A 17,079-nucleotide genomic window follows, 5' to 3' on the forward strand; every position below is an offset into this window, starting at 1 on the left:
ATGATCACCAAGCACGCCATTCATTGACGCTAAAGCAGACTACCCCAGTCACAGCTACCATAGCGTTAGCCACAAAACCGCAGAACAAAGAAAATACCTTGCGGCTGAGCGGATAGCGAGTCAGCCCGACAGCACTTTGTTATCACGTTACTAGGAGCGGGGGAGGGGTTTCTTTGATCAAATCTCGGGATCTCTTAGCCCAAACACACAGGGCTTGAAATTAGTAGAAAGAAGCATATACGACCGATATAGTTTTCTCAATGTTTCCATTTCTAAATTCGAGAAGCCCTATGCCATAACGGTTCATAGGGGGGAAATGTCCGGGCTTACGGGTAAATCATTGATGCCTAAGGAAATGATATGCGACAACCAATGGCAGTGTTCTCAAGGGATACGGGGCTTATAGACGAAAGACCACACCGTATAACTAATCAAAAAGAAGCTTAGGGCATGGGAAGATCACGGGCCATAGATATTATGAAAGAAGTTCACGTCTTCCCCGATCGGGAAAAAGCATCGCTCGTCAACTGAAAACTTATTTCGGATAGACTTGGCCGGCCCCATATTACTAGACCTGAATGAGGTTTAGTGTGTATTCTTTCGTGGGGCTAGGTGGGGGTTGCCGTAAACTGATTTCCTTTCTAAGGTTTCTTTTTTGTTTTGTTTTTGCTTTTTGTATTGAATTGGAATGTTTTATATGATCTGCTTATACTTAGGATAGAGTCCCGAACATCTCGTATTATTTCAAAGGGTATCTTCATACGTATACTCCGTATATGACAGATCTGGTATGCCGTTTTGAGTATACCAAAACACGAGAATATCGTTTTAAGGGCTCAGCTGGAGGTACATATTGAATAAATTTTCAAAAAGACTACAACTATTATATATGTACATACGGAGTACTATAATGTAATGTACTCAGTATAGGCCAATCGGACCAGGATTATGTCATTTGAAGCACGAGCCATCCTGCATTTACCGATTTGGGACAGAGCGCCACTCTTACCTCTTTTAGTTGAAACTGAAAATGGATATATCAAAATATTCCCAAATATTCCCAAATAATTCCCACTTACTCTTCCGCTTGGGAATGGCCGATATGACTCTTTTTATATCAACTTCTCTTTCTCCTGATATACTGGATTCTAGTCTAGGGGGATAAATCAAAATTTCACTACCTAAGCCTTACACTACCAATGCAATGCGAATCAACATCCTGGTCCAAAAAACGACAGACAATTATGCAAAGTGACCGGCGTGTTAGGGTATGATACCCCTGCTTAGGGCTTCGTGCCCGACCCAGTTAACAGCTTTCAATTGATAGCCAGGCTGGAGGGTCCAGTCCCATTTGCTTATCGCCCTCTTTGAATCAAAATCTCTCGCACATGTCCCCACTAACGCAACTCTCACAGTATAAAGAGCAGACCTCAACCTGTATGCATTGCCTAGATCGCAACATGCTCAGCCAGTATCCGCCTCGTCCCCGATTAACCCGGCTAGATAGCAAGCATGGGTCTTTCATCTCCTCAACTAGCACTTCGATATCATCCCCAACTACCATGACAGAGTCCTCCTCCTCACAGTCAAATTCCAAATCCCAAGACGAGCATCCAACATCCCTCTCAACCGACATCGAAGAAACCCTTGACCTCAAAGACCTCGAATTGATGATGCACTGGTGCACAACAACCTACAAATCCATGACCGGGGACCCCACCTCCGAACAAATATGGCAAACAACCATCCCCAAGCTCTCCCTCCGTTACCCAGCCCTTCGTCAAGGTATCTTAGCACTCTCAGCGCTGCACCTCGCCTCAACAAGCACATCGTCCCGACGCTGGCGATATCTTGAAACGGCACGCTCGCACCAAGCACAAGCGCTAACAGGCCTCCACATCGAGAGTGACGAAAAGGCACCGGAAGCAGAAAGTCAAGCGACATTTGCGCTGTGTTGTATAATGATCGTATTCACCTTCGGCTTCTGCCAGATCGACAGCGAAAATGACTCAAACGAAGAACAGCTCGATGTGCTGGACGAGTTCTTCGAGGTATTCCAGCTAACCCGGTGGCTAGTCAGCATCCTGGTAGCCTCGATGGAGCGTATTACATCGAGCGAGCTGAACGCGCTCTTCCACCCCGAAGACCTGCCCCCAACCATGCCGGACATGTCGCGGCTGGTGGTTCTCTCGCTACAGCGACAGAATGAGCTGGAGGCTATTCGGGATGCGACGCACGAGACGGATGTGTATGACTCGACCATTGAGCATCTCAGCCACGCGCTCGAGCAACTGATGAAGGGCGGCGAGCCGAAGGTATTTGCGTTTTGCTGGAGTTGGCGTATCCCTGAGGAGTTTTTGGAGCTGCTTCAGGCGCGTCGACCGTTTGCGCTTGTTATTCTAGCGCATTATTCGGTGATTCTGCATCATCTTCGAGGTTCGTGGTGGATGGGCGATTGGGGGAATAGGATTTTATCGGAGATCGGGGATCTTCTGGACCCGGAGTGGCGAGAGTTTATTAGCTGGCCGATTGATGCGACAGGTTGTTTCCTTCTGAGGACTGAGGTGCGAGTGCGAGTGTTACCCCCGATTGGCTTTTGATGAGTTTGCATTTCTTGTTTGATGCCCTTTTTTTTTCTAAGTGGCGGGATTAATCAGCGATGCATCTAATGAGACAATGAAGCGTGTAATTAGCATAGACATAGCATATTTTCTTCAATTGAGACAAGCACCTGTCATATCATTTCTCAATAGAAAACAAAGGAAACACATGTAGTACACATCGAAGTGTATATCGATAAAGGAAAAGAAGAAACATAACCAGGCCCAAATCTAATGCGCCGTTCCTTTTTCCCGATATTCCACGATAGGTATAATGAAGCGACGACGCGACTCCCGAATATGCCGGGAAATGCCGATTTTGGGGGAAATTCGTGCAAAGAAAAGGAAAACAACTCCACAACTCCTAATGACTGATGGGAAGAAAAATAGAACCATCCAGCACTGCCCGCAGTGATTTCTCTGATTAGGTTCTGCTCGGACAATCCTCTCTCCCCGGATCGGCACTGCAGCCAAGAAAAAAGCAAAATATCCGCCAATCCAGACCGAACATCAGCCTTCAATGAGAACAAATCAATCGACCCTTCCCCTAATAACCAATAGTTTTAAGACGAAGAAGAAGAAGGTGAACCCCTCCGCAATTCCTGTCTCTCCTGGGACATCTCCTTTACACGCTCCTTGGATTGCGTGCGCACACGCATCAGCTCTGCTTCCTGCTCCTGGATCTTCTTCGCGCGCTCTTCCTCTTCAGGAGTGGGGATGTAAGCGTTTGCGGCGCCGCCTGTGGAAACAGCCCATCCGTTAGCTCAGCTGTAGCTTTTTAACTCTTGCAAATGTTCAAGGCTGCATTCGCTCATAGATGTTATGGCTAGAACATACCTCGGCCTGTGTGGTGGGGCATCTGTTGGGCGCGCAGTGGCGGTGACTCTACATCTTGGCTCTCGCGCGCAATCTCAGGTCGCTCGGGGTCATTGTGTACCATGTTTCCTGAGCCGCCGCGGCCGGTTGTATAGACTTCTTGCTTGATTGTTGGTGTGACGAGGTCTTTTGGTGAGGGTGTGCTTTGTTGCCGGGTTATATTGCCTAGGACAGTGTGGATTAGTGGACTGGAGTGGTGGCGCATATGGCGAGAGATTGTGGAAGGACACCACTTACCTGCCCCTCCGCGGCCGTATGAGATGTTTCTTGACATGATGTAGAGAGTATGTGAGAGCAAGGATTGATGAATTTGAGAACGTCGAATGCGTAGAATGCGGCAATTTAAACGGGGAGAAAGAGGGAGCTATGTCCAGGTCAGGTGGTGGGGAGAAATAAATTGGTCAAATGACGACAGACTTTTTTTTTTTTTTTTCCTTGGCTCTTACACTAAAAAACTATATGGGCAGATGTTGTCTGGAGAAACAACCCGTAGATTCTCTTATATATTTTATATCTATTCTATATATCTTCTTCTATATGTTCTATATCTGAGAACTCATAGTTATCTAAACCTATTTCTGCGCTAAGCCAATGAGGTCAGGGTCCTCTACGCCTCTTAACTCGAGCCCCATACTGATCCTGGGAGAACTTTAACCGAAAATACGGGGAAATTTCTCTTTCACTTTCTATTTCATATGTATAGTACATAGTGGAATATACCTATCAATTGACATCCCTATTCTGTTCGTCACAGTCTGGGTATTCCTAGCCTTCATACTATTCTATATTAATGAAGGCAACGTTAGCATGGGCCGGGAATAAATAGAGCATTTCACTATATATATATATAGTCTGGATATACGACAGGATTAAGAATACCACCTTCCAAGTTTCTAAAAAGCGAGATATCTTATAGCTTATATGTTTGCCCTTTAGTATATCAGGTTTGTCCCTCTCTTCTACTATTTATATCCTCTCGCCTCTCGCTATATCTCCCTTTCTACCTTCCACTGCTACGTACGTATGTACCCTTTGCTTATTACCAAACTAAATTATCATATCCATTCAACAACTTGCTCCAATACTTGATATAATAAAACTTAAATTAATAAGCTTCTTGGTTGAGGAGCTCTACCATCTACTGAAGAAGTAGGTTGATTTTCTTCTATCATTTATACTAAAACCTACAACTATATTGATTGTTTACTCGGTCTGTTTTGCAGGAAGTTTATTGACTCTCACTTAATATGCCGCTTACAAAGTTATTTAGCACGATTGAGCAAAGTGTCCGTGACCGAGTTGAGACAGCCCAACATGGCCTGTCTAGCATATAGCCCTTCAACCATCCGTTAGGCTAAACGCCCCCAGAGTATCCGTGATATCGTGAATAAAATGTCGTTCATTTTAATTGGGGTCTCCAGCACCACTGACCTCCCATCGAATTCGGACGACAATAAACCATAGAACCAGCCCATGTAGCACGACATTATGACTGGGCTGGGCTATTTGTGCATATTTGCCTACCTGGTGTATACTTGGACACCCGTGAACATATTGTTGTATAATCCAACCGTCGATCATCTATACGCGTTCTGAAGGAACTCCGAGTCATAGCTTGATAATGACATGATATGGGATCTGATATGGGATCTGGTATCATTATATACGGAGTACTATGATCATAGATCCGAGAAGCGATGCTGACATTGAGATATAGGGTTAAATATCAGATTGATTGAATGTTTGTTGAAGAAGTAAGAAGCCAAGAGTGAATTAAAGAGTATGAAATCTAATATGATCTCTTTTAGGATGCAGTTATTCCTGTTCATGAATGTTGTATGCGCCTTTCTCCCTCAACATCCATCTTCACTTCCCTTTACCCATCACCACTCTCTTCTTATCACAAACTTCAAGTATCGTTTCTATTTCTTCACTGGCTCCAATGTAGGTTAACATGAACCTTGACATTATGAGCTCCTCCATCGAGGAGTTCCCTTACCCAGTGCTGCTACCGGAAAAGTGGGTTCAATTTCCTGTTATATGTGGGTACTTATGTACCATCACTTTAGTCTTTGCCGCTGGAGCGAGGAACCCTCATTTCCCATTGAACGACATTATCTCTCGCTTGGTATACAGCTGATAAGTTACATAAGAATAGTTGGCTACTTATGCGGCCTTGTTGAGTCATTTTGATAGTCATTTTTGGCGGTTTTTTAAGTAGTCCTGCTAGTAGTCTTTTCAGATGACTTTATTTTTCAGGTATTCCTTCCCTTTATTAGTGTTATACTTAGAAGTGAAAGAAGAATTGGCCATTAAATACAGGATATATAGCTGTAACAGTTTAAAATGTGCATCACGGCTTTTCCATATATAACATTTGATTTGTGTCGTAATGCTTCGGGATAGCCATAGTCTGCATCTGGTTAAAGTAATCCGAGCTGCAATTTATCTCCTTTGTCCATGTAACATATCAGATCGTGATGATGTCTGTTGTGGCTCTTCCAACATTCGGGCCCATTCCGCTTACATAAACCGGCTCCACCTCCGGTTCTCACTTCACCTCAAGACTTGGAATCTGCAATTAAATCGACTCCAATTCCTCACCAAAATGCACGCCAATCCCATCAGCATGTCTATCCGCACAACCATGTTCCTTGGCCGACTAAACCCCGCCGCGCCCTCGCTCGCCGGCGCTCTCCGCCCCCTCCAGACCACTCCCCAGATGGCATCCAAGCAACTCACACGCCTTAGCTCCACGACAGCTCGCCCGGCTGCCGCAACACTAAACGTAGACTTCCGGCCACAAATCAAGGCTGTGTCACCATCACCCATTGCCCTGCGCGCAAACTCGACCTCAGCACCCGCCAACAACGAAGTCAAGCTCGACTGGGACTCCTTCTTCAAGCTCCGCGCTTCCCGCCGCCGATACTCCCTCGTCTCCTCAGTTGCCAGCTCCGCTATCAGCACCAGCGTCGGCATCCAGGTCCTGTCCGGCCAGGACCTTGAACATCTCGGCGCGACGGTTATGGGTCTCGATCCGTTTATCGTCCTGGGATTGGCGACCGCCGCGTGCGGTGCTGTTGGATGGCTTCTTGGACCGGCTCTCGGAAATGGCATTTGGGGTCTTGTGTACAGGAAGTACAAGCCCTCTGTCAATACGGTGAGTACTTACAAGACAAGCGAGTGGTGATTCAAATCTGGCCTGTGCTAACCCGTTTTGTTTCCGTTGTGTAGAAAGAGAAGGAGTTCTTCGATCGCATTCGCCGGTTCCGTGTCGATCCCTCGACCAACTCGATCTCTAACCCTGTTCCCGATTACTACGGCGAGAAGATTGGCAGCGTGGCGGGCTACCGAAACTGGCTGAAAGATCAGAGGGCTTACAACCGCAAGCGCCGCAACTTCATTGCGTAATTACCCTCTCTTTCCCTCTCTTTTCTCGTGTGATATTGGAGCATTTCCTTTTTGTTTGTGTGAATAGGGTCGAATCTCTTCGAGCTTCTGTTGAAAACCAAATCTGGTGATTTTCTTTTTTGTCCGGGCCGGTGTTTATTTTGTTACAATATCATTAGCGGTCTTTGTAGCTGGGGCATTGCAATGTATTGGGAATGACCTTTGAGAACGCGGTCAATCTATAGCTATCTTTTTTTTCTTGACATTTGTTAAGACTTCATCCTTCGGGCGGTCTGATGTGCACTGAATAAAAACCCAAAGTGCTATCCTCAAATCATCAACATCCCATATTCTCCTATATCCCATGTCTTCAAAAAATACTGGCCTCGCTATTACCATTTCCAATGTCAAGCTTTGGATTTACAGCTTCGAAGACACTCTTGCTTTGGGATTCCGGCCAGTATCGACCTCCGGCCACCACGGCAAACTCGGCGGCGGGTTATCATCAAGGTTAGCCTTGAAGTTCGGCTTTCGCTTCTCAAAGAACGCCGTAACGCCCTCCTTCTGGTCCCTGTCTGATAGTAAGTATCCGCAGCCAACTTTTTCACATAGGTTTCACTTACTCCGATGCAAACATATGGTTGATGACTCGTGACTCAATGAGATGAGCAGCCTCCGCCGATCCAGTATCGCGCCACAAAAGTGCCCGATTGAGGTACGACGAAGCCGGGCTGACATTTTCGGCAATCTCGCTGGCTAGCTCGAGAGCGCGCGGCAGGACCTGTGATGCGTCGGGGAGGATCTCATTGAAAAGGTCGCCGAAGTGCTTAGATGTAGGCGGGAATATTCCTCCCGTGCTGACGAGGTAGCTGGCATTTGAGTAGCCGACGAGACGCGGGAGGAAATACGAGGAGCATGATTCCATGACGATACCTCGACGAGCGAAGACGAAGCCATACTTGCCCTTTTCATAGCCAATTCTAGAATGAGAAGGGATATTTATGTTAACAACGAGGCTCTGGCAGATATATGTTTTCTGGATGTGATTGACCTACCGGATAATTGCTGGAAGAGTCATGGTCATCCCGACTCCAACGGCTGAGCCTTGCATTGCTACAATTGTTGGCTTGCGACATCTATGGATGGCCAGTGAAACTCGTCCACCACTGGATTGTGTTCTTTAGCGAGAGCATACACCGGGCTATTAGGTGGACATCCCTCTTACCCGTCACGATGCTCCGTTGTCTTTTCTTTGCCACCGCCGAAACCAATCTCAAGGTCTGCACCGGCGCAAAACGTCCTTCCCGCGCCCGTCAAAACGACAACCTTGACACGCTCGTCGACATCGAACATGGGGAAGAGCTTCTCGAAGTCCAGGACCATTTGGTGGGTGAACGCATTATGCTTAGCAGGACGATTCAACGTAACAATGACAACTGGGGTGACTGCCGCTGTTCCTGGGGGATAGTGACAGACGGCGACATGGCCGGTTGTTTCAACATTTTCGTAGGAAGATGGAAGCTCAATGGGACTAGGATCGAAGATCATGATGGATGGCAGTATGGTCTTTTGTTCAAGTAGGCATAGTCCCTGTACATAACTGCATACCCCTATATATCATATCTCGGTTATATCCTTCAATAATCATAACAGCCTACATACATTGCAAACCGCGACCTCGGTTGGATGGGCTTGGCGTGGAGAAGCCGGGGGATCAGCGACCATTAGTAAACCCGCTGCGGAGTCGTGGATTTCGATATTGACATACATTTACTTTGTATATGTACAAGATTGTAGTCCATTCGATATCCCAGTGATATTAGAATTAGCTAAGAAGCTATATACATATAAGTTAGAACGAATCGTTCCATGCAATTTGGACTCAGTCCCAGTAATACAAAATGCTAGTTGTAGAATGGACATGATGATTTAGTTTGGTGACAAGAAGAGCACAGTAATAGACATGGGTGGTGAAGGGTGAGAGGATATAAGTAAGGGAAAAGGACAAACCTGACACGCCAAAGGGCAAGCCGTTACGGGCATTGCACGATATTTCGCCTTTTTAGAGGGTGAGGATTATTAACCCCCTACCAAATCTCGTCTATCCCGAGGTCATGCTATATAGTGCTTCATACAAGCTCAGACCATTGCCAGACGATTTGAGAACCTGAAGTCTGTAAACCAAGACCATACCCAATTTGTTCGAGCCAGAAAAGCTCTTGCTCTAACCTAGGAACTGACCACTAGCCAGGGCAATCCAAGGCAGTTCTTTATCCCAGCAGTGTTGCATTAATTGACGTGCATTTTGAATCTAGTAAATACGGTGTCAGCTAATATCTTCCAACAAATCTTAGGTCGGTATACAAACGTACCTGTTTCATGCCTGAGCTCTCCAATACAAAGAACCGGTCTAAAAGCTTAGCCCTTTGAACTAAATCTCCGGATTCACAACCGGCTGTGAAGAGCGGGAACAAGGAGCAGACCTCGGTGGCTGCACCAGGACGCATGCGTCCGAGGGCATCAATGAGCTTGCGCAAGATATCCTGGACGGGAAACGAGTCAGGTGGAGACCCAAGCACACGCCGATGGAGATGCAGGAGACCGGCAGACCGGAAGGCTTCCTCGATGGCTATCATGTCCGCAGACTCGACGCCATGATGGTGTTCCGGGCTAGTATGAGGACGCTCGTCGATCCCGTCGATATCACCGAGTACGGATTGCGCTTCCAGGACCATTTCCGCAGATGCATGCCAATCATGTCTAAAATTACCCATTTCGTCGAAGCGTTGATTGTCACATTGCTGCACCAGCCGAGCGAGACGGAGCAGAAATACTCCGGTGCGGGGGGTGAACCCCGTAAAGCAGTCAACACCGAAGTCATCATGACCGTCGGGGGCAGAGCAAACTGTTAGGACGGAGTTGTATATCATTAGTGGAGGGCCGGCTTCACGACATGATAAAGATCCCATCGTGTCGAGATAGCCCAGCCAACGGGCGAAGAGTGCCCCAATCCTGTTCCCAGGCTTTGCCATGCTCTCGCTCCGTGCAAGGAATAAATCGCGAGCGAGTTTGAGGTGAGTCTTCCAGGTGACTGGTACTTCAAATGTCCCCGGAGAAACAATCTTCAATGACAACAGCATAATGGCCGTGGCCAGGTGGCTATCGGTGATGTCTTCGTTAGATGACTCCAATGCCATACGCAAGGTTGGGAAAACCTGGCTAACCCAATGAGCGATTCGATTGGCGGGCTCGGGATGGCCTAGGTATCGAGCACGATGACTAGCAGAGTACGCAAGCAGTAAATTGAGGAGATTGGAATCACCAATTGCCACTGTTTGGTCAGCTTTCTGAAAGATACCATAACATAGACCAGCACAACTCACTTGATGGTAAAACCGAGATAAACGGATTATTATCGCAGTTGTGCGGGACAAGCATCCGAGCAGTGTGATTTAGGAAATGATGGAAGTACATCAAATTGATGGGGTTCTCCAGCAGCGATGACGGAAGCGGAGATAAGTACCTCGGGACATTGATGGGCACTGGGGAAGCGTAATAACCACTACAAAACTGGACCTGTGGTTCGGGGCCAGGTTGAGAGGCTTTCAAATGCGAGTGTTCCTCGTTGCACCACCGAGAACCGATCAAATCCAACGCATAATTGATATCTATGGCAGCATGATCGTTGTTGAAAGTCAAATCCTGATCAAGGCGCCCGGAGTCCAATCCATAATTGTCGGTCACATTATTCAGATATGTCTGCCATTTGTTCTGGGCCATTGAAGTCTCGTGAGATATTTGATCAGCTTCATTATTGCTCTCTGCCAATCCCTGACGATCGGGAGACAATTCATTGTGATAGTCATGTACAGGGTCAATGTTTTTGCTTGTTTCGCAGGGCCTCGGAGACGAGGTTGTATCATTTTCAGCAGTCGAGGCTCTGTGTGAATCGAAAATCATGGAGGACAGGCCGCCAGTTTCCTGCGGGCTGTTTGAGGATCTGTTTTGCCCTATCCTAGACCCAGCGCCAAGATGTATACTCTGGTCGTCATGCGACCCTCGAGAGAGATGCCCTTCATCACGAGAGTGAAAGATAGGTTGATCCGAGGAGTGATTGGAAGTATCTACAGAATGGCGCAGGTACGAGACTGGCTGCGACACGGGGTTTGTATGGAATGCAAAGGCAGAGAGTGAGCTGAGACTGGATGGCTGATCGACCGAACCCATATATGACGAGTTATCAAATCTCTGTTGTCCAAATTGATATTGCAACGAAGGCGCCGAGGATACTGATGTCGTCAATGGAGGAGATTGTTCCACCCAGGTTGAGGAAAACTGAGTCTCTAATTGACCCGGCGATGTCACTCCTTCAGAGCCTGAACCAAGACTAGGGGATTCAAAAAGCCCCACTGGTGCTGGTGAACTCGGAGATACTGCTCCCGGCGACGTCAATTCCCCGGCATGGGTGTTGTGAAATCCATCTGCAGGGTTGCTACTTGTTGGAGTGGGGAACGAAATCGGGCTCAGGTTGTTGATGGCAAATGAGTCCGAAAATCCAATTACAGCTCCTCCATACCCACTAGATTGCGAATTCGGTGAGTCAATTGATGTGCGTTTCGTCCTTCCTCCCCAGTTCAGACGGACGCTATAGTCGCAAGGGTCGCCTTGTCGCTGGCAATTAAGACATGCTGGTTTCTCCTCGCCACTATATAAATCATTGTTAGCTACGCGAGTATCATGCAGGGATCGTGCTACTCACCATTTTACTTTGCGTGCCTTGCATGGCCTAGTGCGATTGTTAACCTTGGCAAATCTTGGGTACATCTTGGTAACATACCAACATCCTTTACGGCTTCGACGTTTTGGTTCCGGTGCACCAGGTCTTCTAGGACGAGGCATTTCAGGTCTGAGGGCGTCTGGTCGAGTATCGATGCCTGTAAAGAGGACACGGTGACAATTCAAGATAACAGAGGCTAGAAATAGCCGAAGGTCACTATATGCTGCTGCGCCGCCATACAGGTTCAATATTTTCAATTTTGTATCGGTCCAATCGAGACGATGACCTTACGCTGAAAGCACGTCAGAGTTGGCACGCTTTCTACGTTTCGATCCTCGTTGACCCCAAGTAGCGACAAAGCGATAATCGACCAGACACCCACACCTAGTATACAAGCACATCGAGGTATGGGAGGGAGATGTGCCAGAAACAGTTCCGAGTCCCACTGTCCTTCAGAAATGGGAATGCAACTTGAGAAGCCGATAGTAACCAGGGTAGTGTCGATCTTGACAACCTTAAGATATGAAACAAGCTTCCAAACAGAAGATGGCTCTGTTCAATATAATCAATTGACCCACTTAGAAGCCAATTGACCTCACTGTGCAGACAAAGCGCACAGACTCACAACACAAGTGACAATTTTTTTTTTCATGCAAAGAAGAAAGCAAGGTTGTCTTTGGAGCGCAGACTAAAAGTGTGGGGAAGCACATGGGTAGAGATAAGGAACGATGAATCAGCCGGGTTATGTTATAATCCGATATGGGCCTCAGGTGGGACTTGGCCCACGGCCTTATCCGAGGAGAGCCCGATGAACCCCGACTTGTCACGTGTTCTTTATTTGAAACCCACGTCATAGCTTCCACTTGGGCAGTCCTAAGATGCACATTGGTTGAGCTACGCTTTGATAGCATTTTCAGAGGTGTAACTTTCTAAAGTACACCTCAGACTAGCACCTTTAAAGCGCCTTGTGTTCGAATTTGTTTCCCGGTATGGCCAAATCTCTCATCGATAGGCACCCACTTCAGTGGATGGCAAGCCCTTCCCGGGGTTTGTCGGCTTTGGTTCATGTAAGTACCGTGGTCCTTTCAACTTGTTATTTCGGTGCACTGACGGTTTGATTTCCAGTTGGTCGGACTTTCGAGCTTTTTGTGGTCGTTCAAATAGTATGTATCCTCTACCAATGCTGTACTTCGGGAGCTTGCTGACATTGTTGAAGCATGCACGAAAACCCTAACCAAGCGTAAGCTTCCGTCTAGTTTTGATATTGGAGACCACGCTAAACTTATATTCGACAGTAATGAAGCATATGGTTGGCATTTCCAATACCTCACCGTGATTGGCCTGTCATTGTCAACACTCACTTTTGCGGTTGCACTACTCGCGGATGTTACGTCGTCTCGACGACTGTTCCTAATCAAAAACATCCTATCAATATGCGGTGCCCCCCTTGAGGTTGTGATCAGTGTTTTATACTGGGGTCTTCGCTTGGTAAGTAATTTGATGCTAAATTCGATATTTATCTAACCCAAGTATAGATCGACGGGAGTTTGGTGATCCCCCCAGATGTTTTTATTCCGGTCCATGCCGGTATGTCTATAGGAAGTAAATTTGCCTTAGGATATCCCTAATAACACAAATATAGATATCAGCTTCCACGCAACACCGTCAGTGGTGATGTTGATCGACCTACTGCTCCTGTCCCCACCCTGGACAATCACCGCACTCCCCGCATTAGCGTTGTCTGGCACTCTCGCCTTCAGCTACTGGTTTTGGATCGAACAATGCTTCTCTCAAAATGGATGGTTCGTCGATAATCTGGTACTTCGACGTCACTCACTAACTAGTTTAGGTACCCATATCCAATCTTCGAAGCACTGCCAACATCAGGTCGTATTGGCCTATTCACTCTCAGTGCCATTGTGATGGCATTAAGCACCATTACTCTGAAGTGGCTCCATGGACGTGTCAATGGATTCGGCAACCCCATTAAGCCGCAATCCCGTCCAGGTGATATCAGGCGAAAGGATGGGCTGTAGACACATGGGGTGGGAATGGTATTACAAGAATACCGTTGGCTGATCACTTGGCTCTTGTATCTGCATCATGTGAGAGGCGGCTCTGATCTAATGATAGCTAGTAGAAGGGGAAACAGGCGCGTGCGTTGAGCGTAAGCCGCTTGGCTATCGCCTGCTTTTCAGGTACATACATGAATTTCGAGGTCTCCATTGACTGCATTTACACGCAATATCTTGAATACAAACTATTCTGGACATGATACTATCAAGAGCCCAAAACCTCGAGTCCAATAAGCAAATCATCACGGGCGCTCTAAAATCTTTTCACTGTAACAACCATGCTGCCGAGAGCTCATCTGCGTAGGTGGGCCCATAGGAGGGCCATCAAAGCTGTCCCTGTCCCGCGCACATCTAATGCGGGGACTAGCGTAACTGACAGGGAAAAATAGCGTGCAAAACAACCTTACTATGGCGGTATGTTGGCACAAATTCTTCGGGGCTAGGGAGCAAAACCACTAGCGAGGCAATGCTGACACAATCCTTCCGGTACGCCGAGTCCACTACCGTGCAATCGAAACACGAGGAAACGCTTACCGTCGAGTCACGAGGCTACACCGTCAATCTCATGTTTAATTTTTAGTACCTGCACGCCTAGCTCCGGACTTTTGGCGGCAATCCTTGCGGTCACATCCGTGTGCTATCGGCCGAGTGCATGAGGTGCTATCGGCCGGGGTACCCCCGGGGGGTACACCCCCATAGACATAGAGGAATTTCTAAGCAAAGCCGAGGTCTCATGTTCCCAAGCGGGCCGTCATGGACTTGGCAGTGTCCATGGGGGACGGGAAGCGGTGGGGTCCGGGGTATGTGGGGGTTTACCCTAATTTTCCCCGGATGCCCAGACTTGGCCTATGTATCTCAAATACTATACTATATAATTTTTGGACTTCAATCTAAATCAAATAGTATACAGTGATGATGCCCCCTTTATTCCTGTAACTCGCTTCTAATATGGGATATGACACTTCACCCCACGCCGATCGTACCCCAACCACTTAAAACCATGCCGATCACCCCGGGGCCCCAACAATCAGATCCAAGCTAATGCTACAATCCCTGCACACGGGCTAGGATGTAACCATAATACCAGCATTTGGCGAGTCTCGATCATCTGCCGGATAAAAGCGTGGCGCGTTTGGCCACTCTTTAGTGCTTAGTGGCTTTTATTTTTCGGTTTTGGCGAGTCTTCCCTGTTCTTTTTAAAGAGCTCGCAAGTCGGCGAAAAGCAGTCGCACATTTCGGAGAATTCCCCCTGCTGATCTATTCGATCTTGCATCATGGCTTTTGATACTTCCGACAAACCAACTGACACCCGGTTGGAAGACCCAGAGAGAATTCTTGACTCCAAGGATCCGCTTACTGCAGCCGGATTTGAGGATCCCGACGCAGGATTGAGCGATGAGGAAAGAGCAGCAATTGTGTGTTATCTCTCTCAATTTACCCTAATTCAAAGTCCATTTGCAGTCACAGTAACTAACCAAAACACAAACTCGATAGGATCGCAAGCTACTATGGCAACTCGACATGCGCCTCGTCCCGTGGCTCAGTCTACTTTATCTCGTTTCGTTCCTCGATCGGTAAGCAAAAGAACCATTGCTCGCTTCTGGGGAAATACCGCAAACTAATATCACTCCTTTCAAGAACAAATATTGGCAACGCGAAGCTTGTCGGTCTTCAAACAGACCTGAACATGACCAATTCCCAATACAATGCAACACTGACTATATTTTTCGTCTCATACTCAGTCTTCGAGCCCGTGACTAACGTCCTGCTCAAGCGGTTGCGGCCGAGTATCTTTATCCCCCTCATTATGATGGCATGGGTATGTGAAATATTCCCTTCCTCTCTCACAGTAATCGTCTAATTCATTATAGGGAATTTGCATGACCTGCATGGGCTTCGTAAAAAACTTCTCTGGATTAATGGCAGTCCGCTGGTTCCTAGGCCTATCTGAAGCTGGTCTATTCCCCGGAGTAGGCTACTTCCTCTCGTGCTGGTACAAGCGCTCAGAATTTGGCGTGCGCATGGCTATTTTCTTCTCTGCGGCCGCGCTTGCAGGTTCCTTCGGAGGTCTGCTAGCAGCAGCGATTGCGAAGATGGATGGCGTGGCCGGAAAGCCGGGCTGGTCTTGGATTTTTATCCTGGAAGGCCTTCTTACGTTTTGCATTGGCGTTGCCTCGTTTTGGTGTGTCTATGACTTCCCTGATCAGGCAAGCTTCTTGTCGGACATCGACCGCAAGCGCGTGCTTAGAAGACTCGCCATGGATCAGCAATCGAGTGCTGAGCATGAGGAGTTTAAGATGGATTACTTCTGGTCCAGTCTGAAGGATTGGAAGACTTACACTGGCGCTATGATATATATGGGCGCTGATGGGGCGCTTTATGCGTTTTCGCTTTTCGTGCCTACTATTATCAATCAACTAGTGAGTTATGCCATGGGATTGGAGAGATTGGAGCTAACATGGTTCTCCTAGGGTAAATTTTGATATTCGCTGTTGCGCTCAGCATATCCCAGCTATTTACTAACTGACTGCTTCTACAGGCTACAGCTCGATTCGTGCACAGTTGCTGAGTGTACCCCCATATGCCGCCGCCGCCGTCTTGACAGTGACAGTTGGCTTCATTGCAGACCGTACAAGACAGCGTGGTCTCTGCAATATGGCTGTGTCAATTCTTGGTATGGTAGGATTCAGTATGCTGCTAGGCTGTGAGTCTGCCGGCGCTCGCTACGCGGGAACTTTCCTCGGAGCCATGGGCATCTACCCAGCCATTGCGAACACGATTTCATGGACTAGTAATAACACCGAAGGTAACTTTCACCCTGGATGCCGCTCTTATCCTGTATATATAATGGAATCGAAGACTGACTCGATTGCTGTCTAGGTGTATACAAACGAGGTGTCTCCCTCGGGTTTATCATCGGCTGGGGAAATCTCAACGGCATCGTCTCCTCCAACATCTACCGCGACGCTGATAAACCAACATACTATCCTGGCCACGGAGTAGTACTCGGCTACCTGGTCATATTCCTCTTTGGTGGATCCGTGTTGCAGTACCTCCTGCTGCGGCGTGAGAATGGCAAGCGCAGACGCGGCGAACGCGACCACTGGGTCCAGGGCTTGGACCGGAACCAGATCGAGTTGCTGGGCGATAAGAGACCGGATTTCATTTACACGCTGTGAACAACGGTGGGATAGCCAGATGGGTGTGGAAGGGAGAGCGGAGCCACATCGAGATATGAGTGTGAAATATGAACATTGTGATCATCATCATGATTCTAGTAGACGGCGTCACGTTTTGTAAGGTGTCTAGCAGAACGCGGTCGCAGCCTCGTGCGAGAGGTGTCGCAATTGTAGGATCCTTT

The 17,079-nt window shown here is 47.6% G+C and overlaps 7 protein-coding genes across 7 annotated transcripts; 4 read left to right on the plus strand and 3 right to left on the minus strand.

The window, feature by feature from the left end:
* Positions 1–1,388: 1,388 nt before the first annotated feature.
* Positions 1,389–2,600, plus strand: N7479_003825 (uncharacterized protein; the record flags this gene model as incomplete). The annotated part of the gene is made up of 1 exon (XM_057251522.1): positions 1,389–2,600. The coding sequence occupies one exon, from the start codon at positions 1,389–1,391 to the stop codon at positions 2,598–2,600; it is 1,212 nt and encodes a 403-aa protein (XP_057110847.1).
* A 563-nt stretch (positions 2,601–3,163) lies between these two features.
* N7479_003826 (DUF3602 domain-containing protein) lies at positions 3,164–3,750 on the minus strand (the record flags this gene model as incomplete). The annotated part of the gene is made up of 3 exons (XM_057251523.1): positions 3,164–3,339; positions 3,438–3,641; positions 3,714–3,750. The coding sequence occupies 3 exons, from the start codon at positions 3,748–3,750 to the stop codon at positions 3,164–3,166; spliced, it is 417 nt and encodes a 138-aa protein (XP_057110848.1).
* Positions 3,751–6,084: 2,334 nt separating this feature from the next.
* Positions 6,085–6,887, plus strand: N7479_003827 (presequence translocated-associated motor subunit PAM17; the record flags this gene model as incomplete). The annotated part of the gene is made up of 2 exons (XM_057251524.1): positions 6,085–6,636; positions 6,711–6,887. 2 exons carry the CDS (start codon positions 6,085–6,087, stop codon positions 6,885–6,887), a joined length of 729 nt encoding a protein of 242 aa, XP_057110849.1.
* A 399-nt stretch (positions 6,888–7,286) lies between these two features.
* N7479_003828 (enoyl-CoA hydratase/isomerase family protein) lies at positions 7,287–8,414 on the minus strand (the record flags this gene model as incomplete). Its single annotated transcript, XM_057251525.1, has 4 exons — positions 7,287–7,437; positions 7,490–7,846; positions 7,922–8,032; positions 8,092–8,414. The coding sequence occupies 4 exons, from the start codon at positions 8,412–8,414 to the stop codon at positions 7,287–7,289; spliced, it is 942 nt and encodes a 313-aa protein (XP_057110850.1).
* Positions 8,415–9,090: 676 nt separating this feature from the next.
* Positions 9,091–11,765, minus strand: N7479_003829 (Zn(II)2Cys6 transcription factor; the record flags this gene model as incomplete). Its single annotated transcript, XM_057251526.1, has 5 exons — positions 9,091–9,177; positions 9,239–10,197; positions 10,250–11,571; positions 11,626–11,652; positions 11,704–11,765. The coding sequence occupies 5 exons, from the start codon at positions 11,763–11,765 to the stop codon at positions 9,091–9,093; spliced, it is 2,457 nt and encodes an 818-aa protein (XP_057110851.1).
* Positions 11,766–12,671: 906 nt separating this feature from the next.
* On the plus strand, positions 12,672–13,679 carry N7479_003830 (androgen-induced gene 1 family protein; the record flags this gene model as incomplete). Its single annotated transcript, XM_057251527.1, has 7 exons — positions 12,672–12,710; positions 12,769–12,806; positions 12,860–12,883; positions 12,939–13,131; positions 13,179–13,230; positions 13,286–13,445; positions 13,493–13,679. The coding sequence occupies 7 exons, from the start codon at positions 12,672–12,674 to the stop codon at positions 13,677–13,679; spliced, it is 693 nt and encodes a 230-aa protein (XP_057110852.1).
* Positions 13,680–14,992: 1,313 nt separating this feature from the next.
* N7479_003831 (Major facilitator superfamily domain general substrate transporter) lies at positions 14,993–16,897 on the plus strand (the record flags this gene model as incomplete). Its single annotated transcript, XM_057251528.1, has 6 exons — positions 14,993–15,133; positions 15,213–15,292; positions 15,357–15,537; positions 15,590–16,142; positions 16,258–16,524; positions 16,599–16,897. 6 exons carry the CDS (start codon positions 14,993–14,995, stop codon positions 16,895–16,897), a joined length of 1,521 nt encoding a protein of 506 aa, XP_057110853.1.
* Between the last annotated feature and the right edge of the window lie 182 nt (positions 16,898–17,079).

Source organism: Penicillium vulpinum (assembly GCF_028829585.1).
Source record: "Penicillium vulpinum strain IBT 29486 chromosome Unknown utg000002l_segment0_segment0, whole genome shotgun sequence".
Lineage (NCBI taxonomy): Eukaryota > Fungi > Ascomycota > Eurotiomycetes > Eurotiales > Aspergillaceae > Penicillium > Penicillium vulpinum.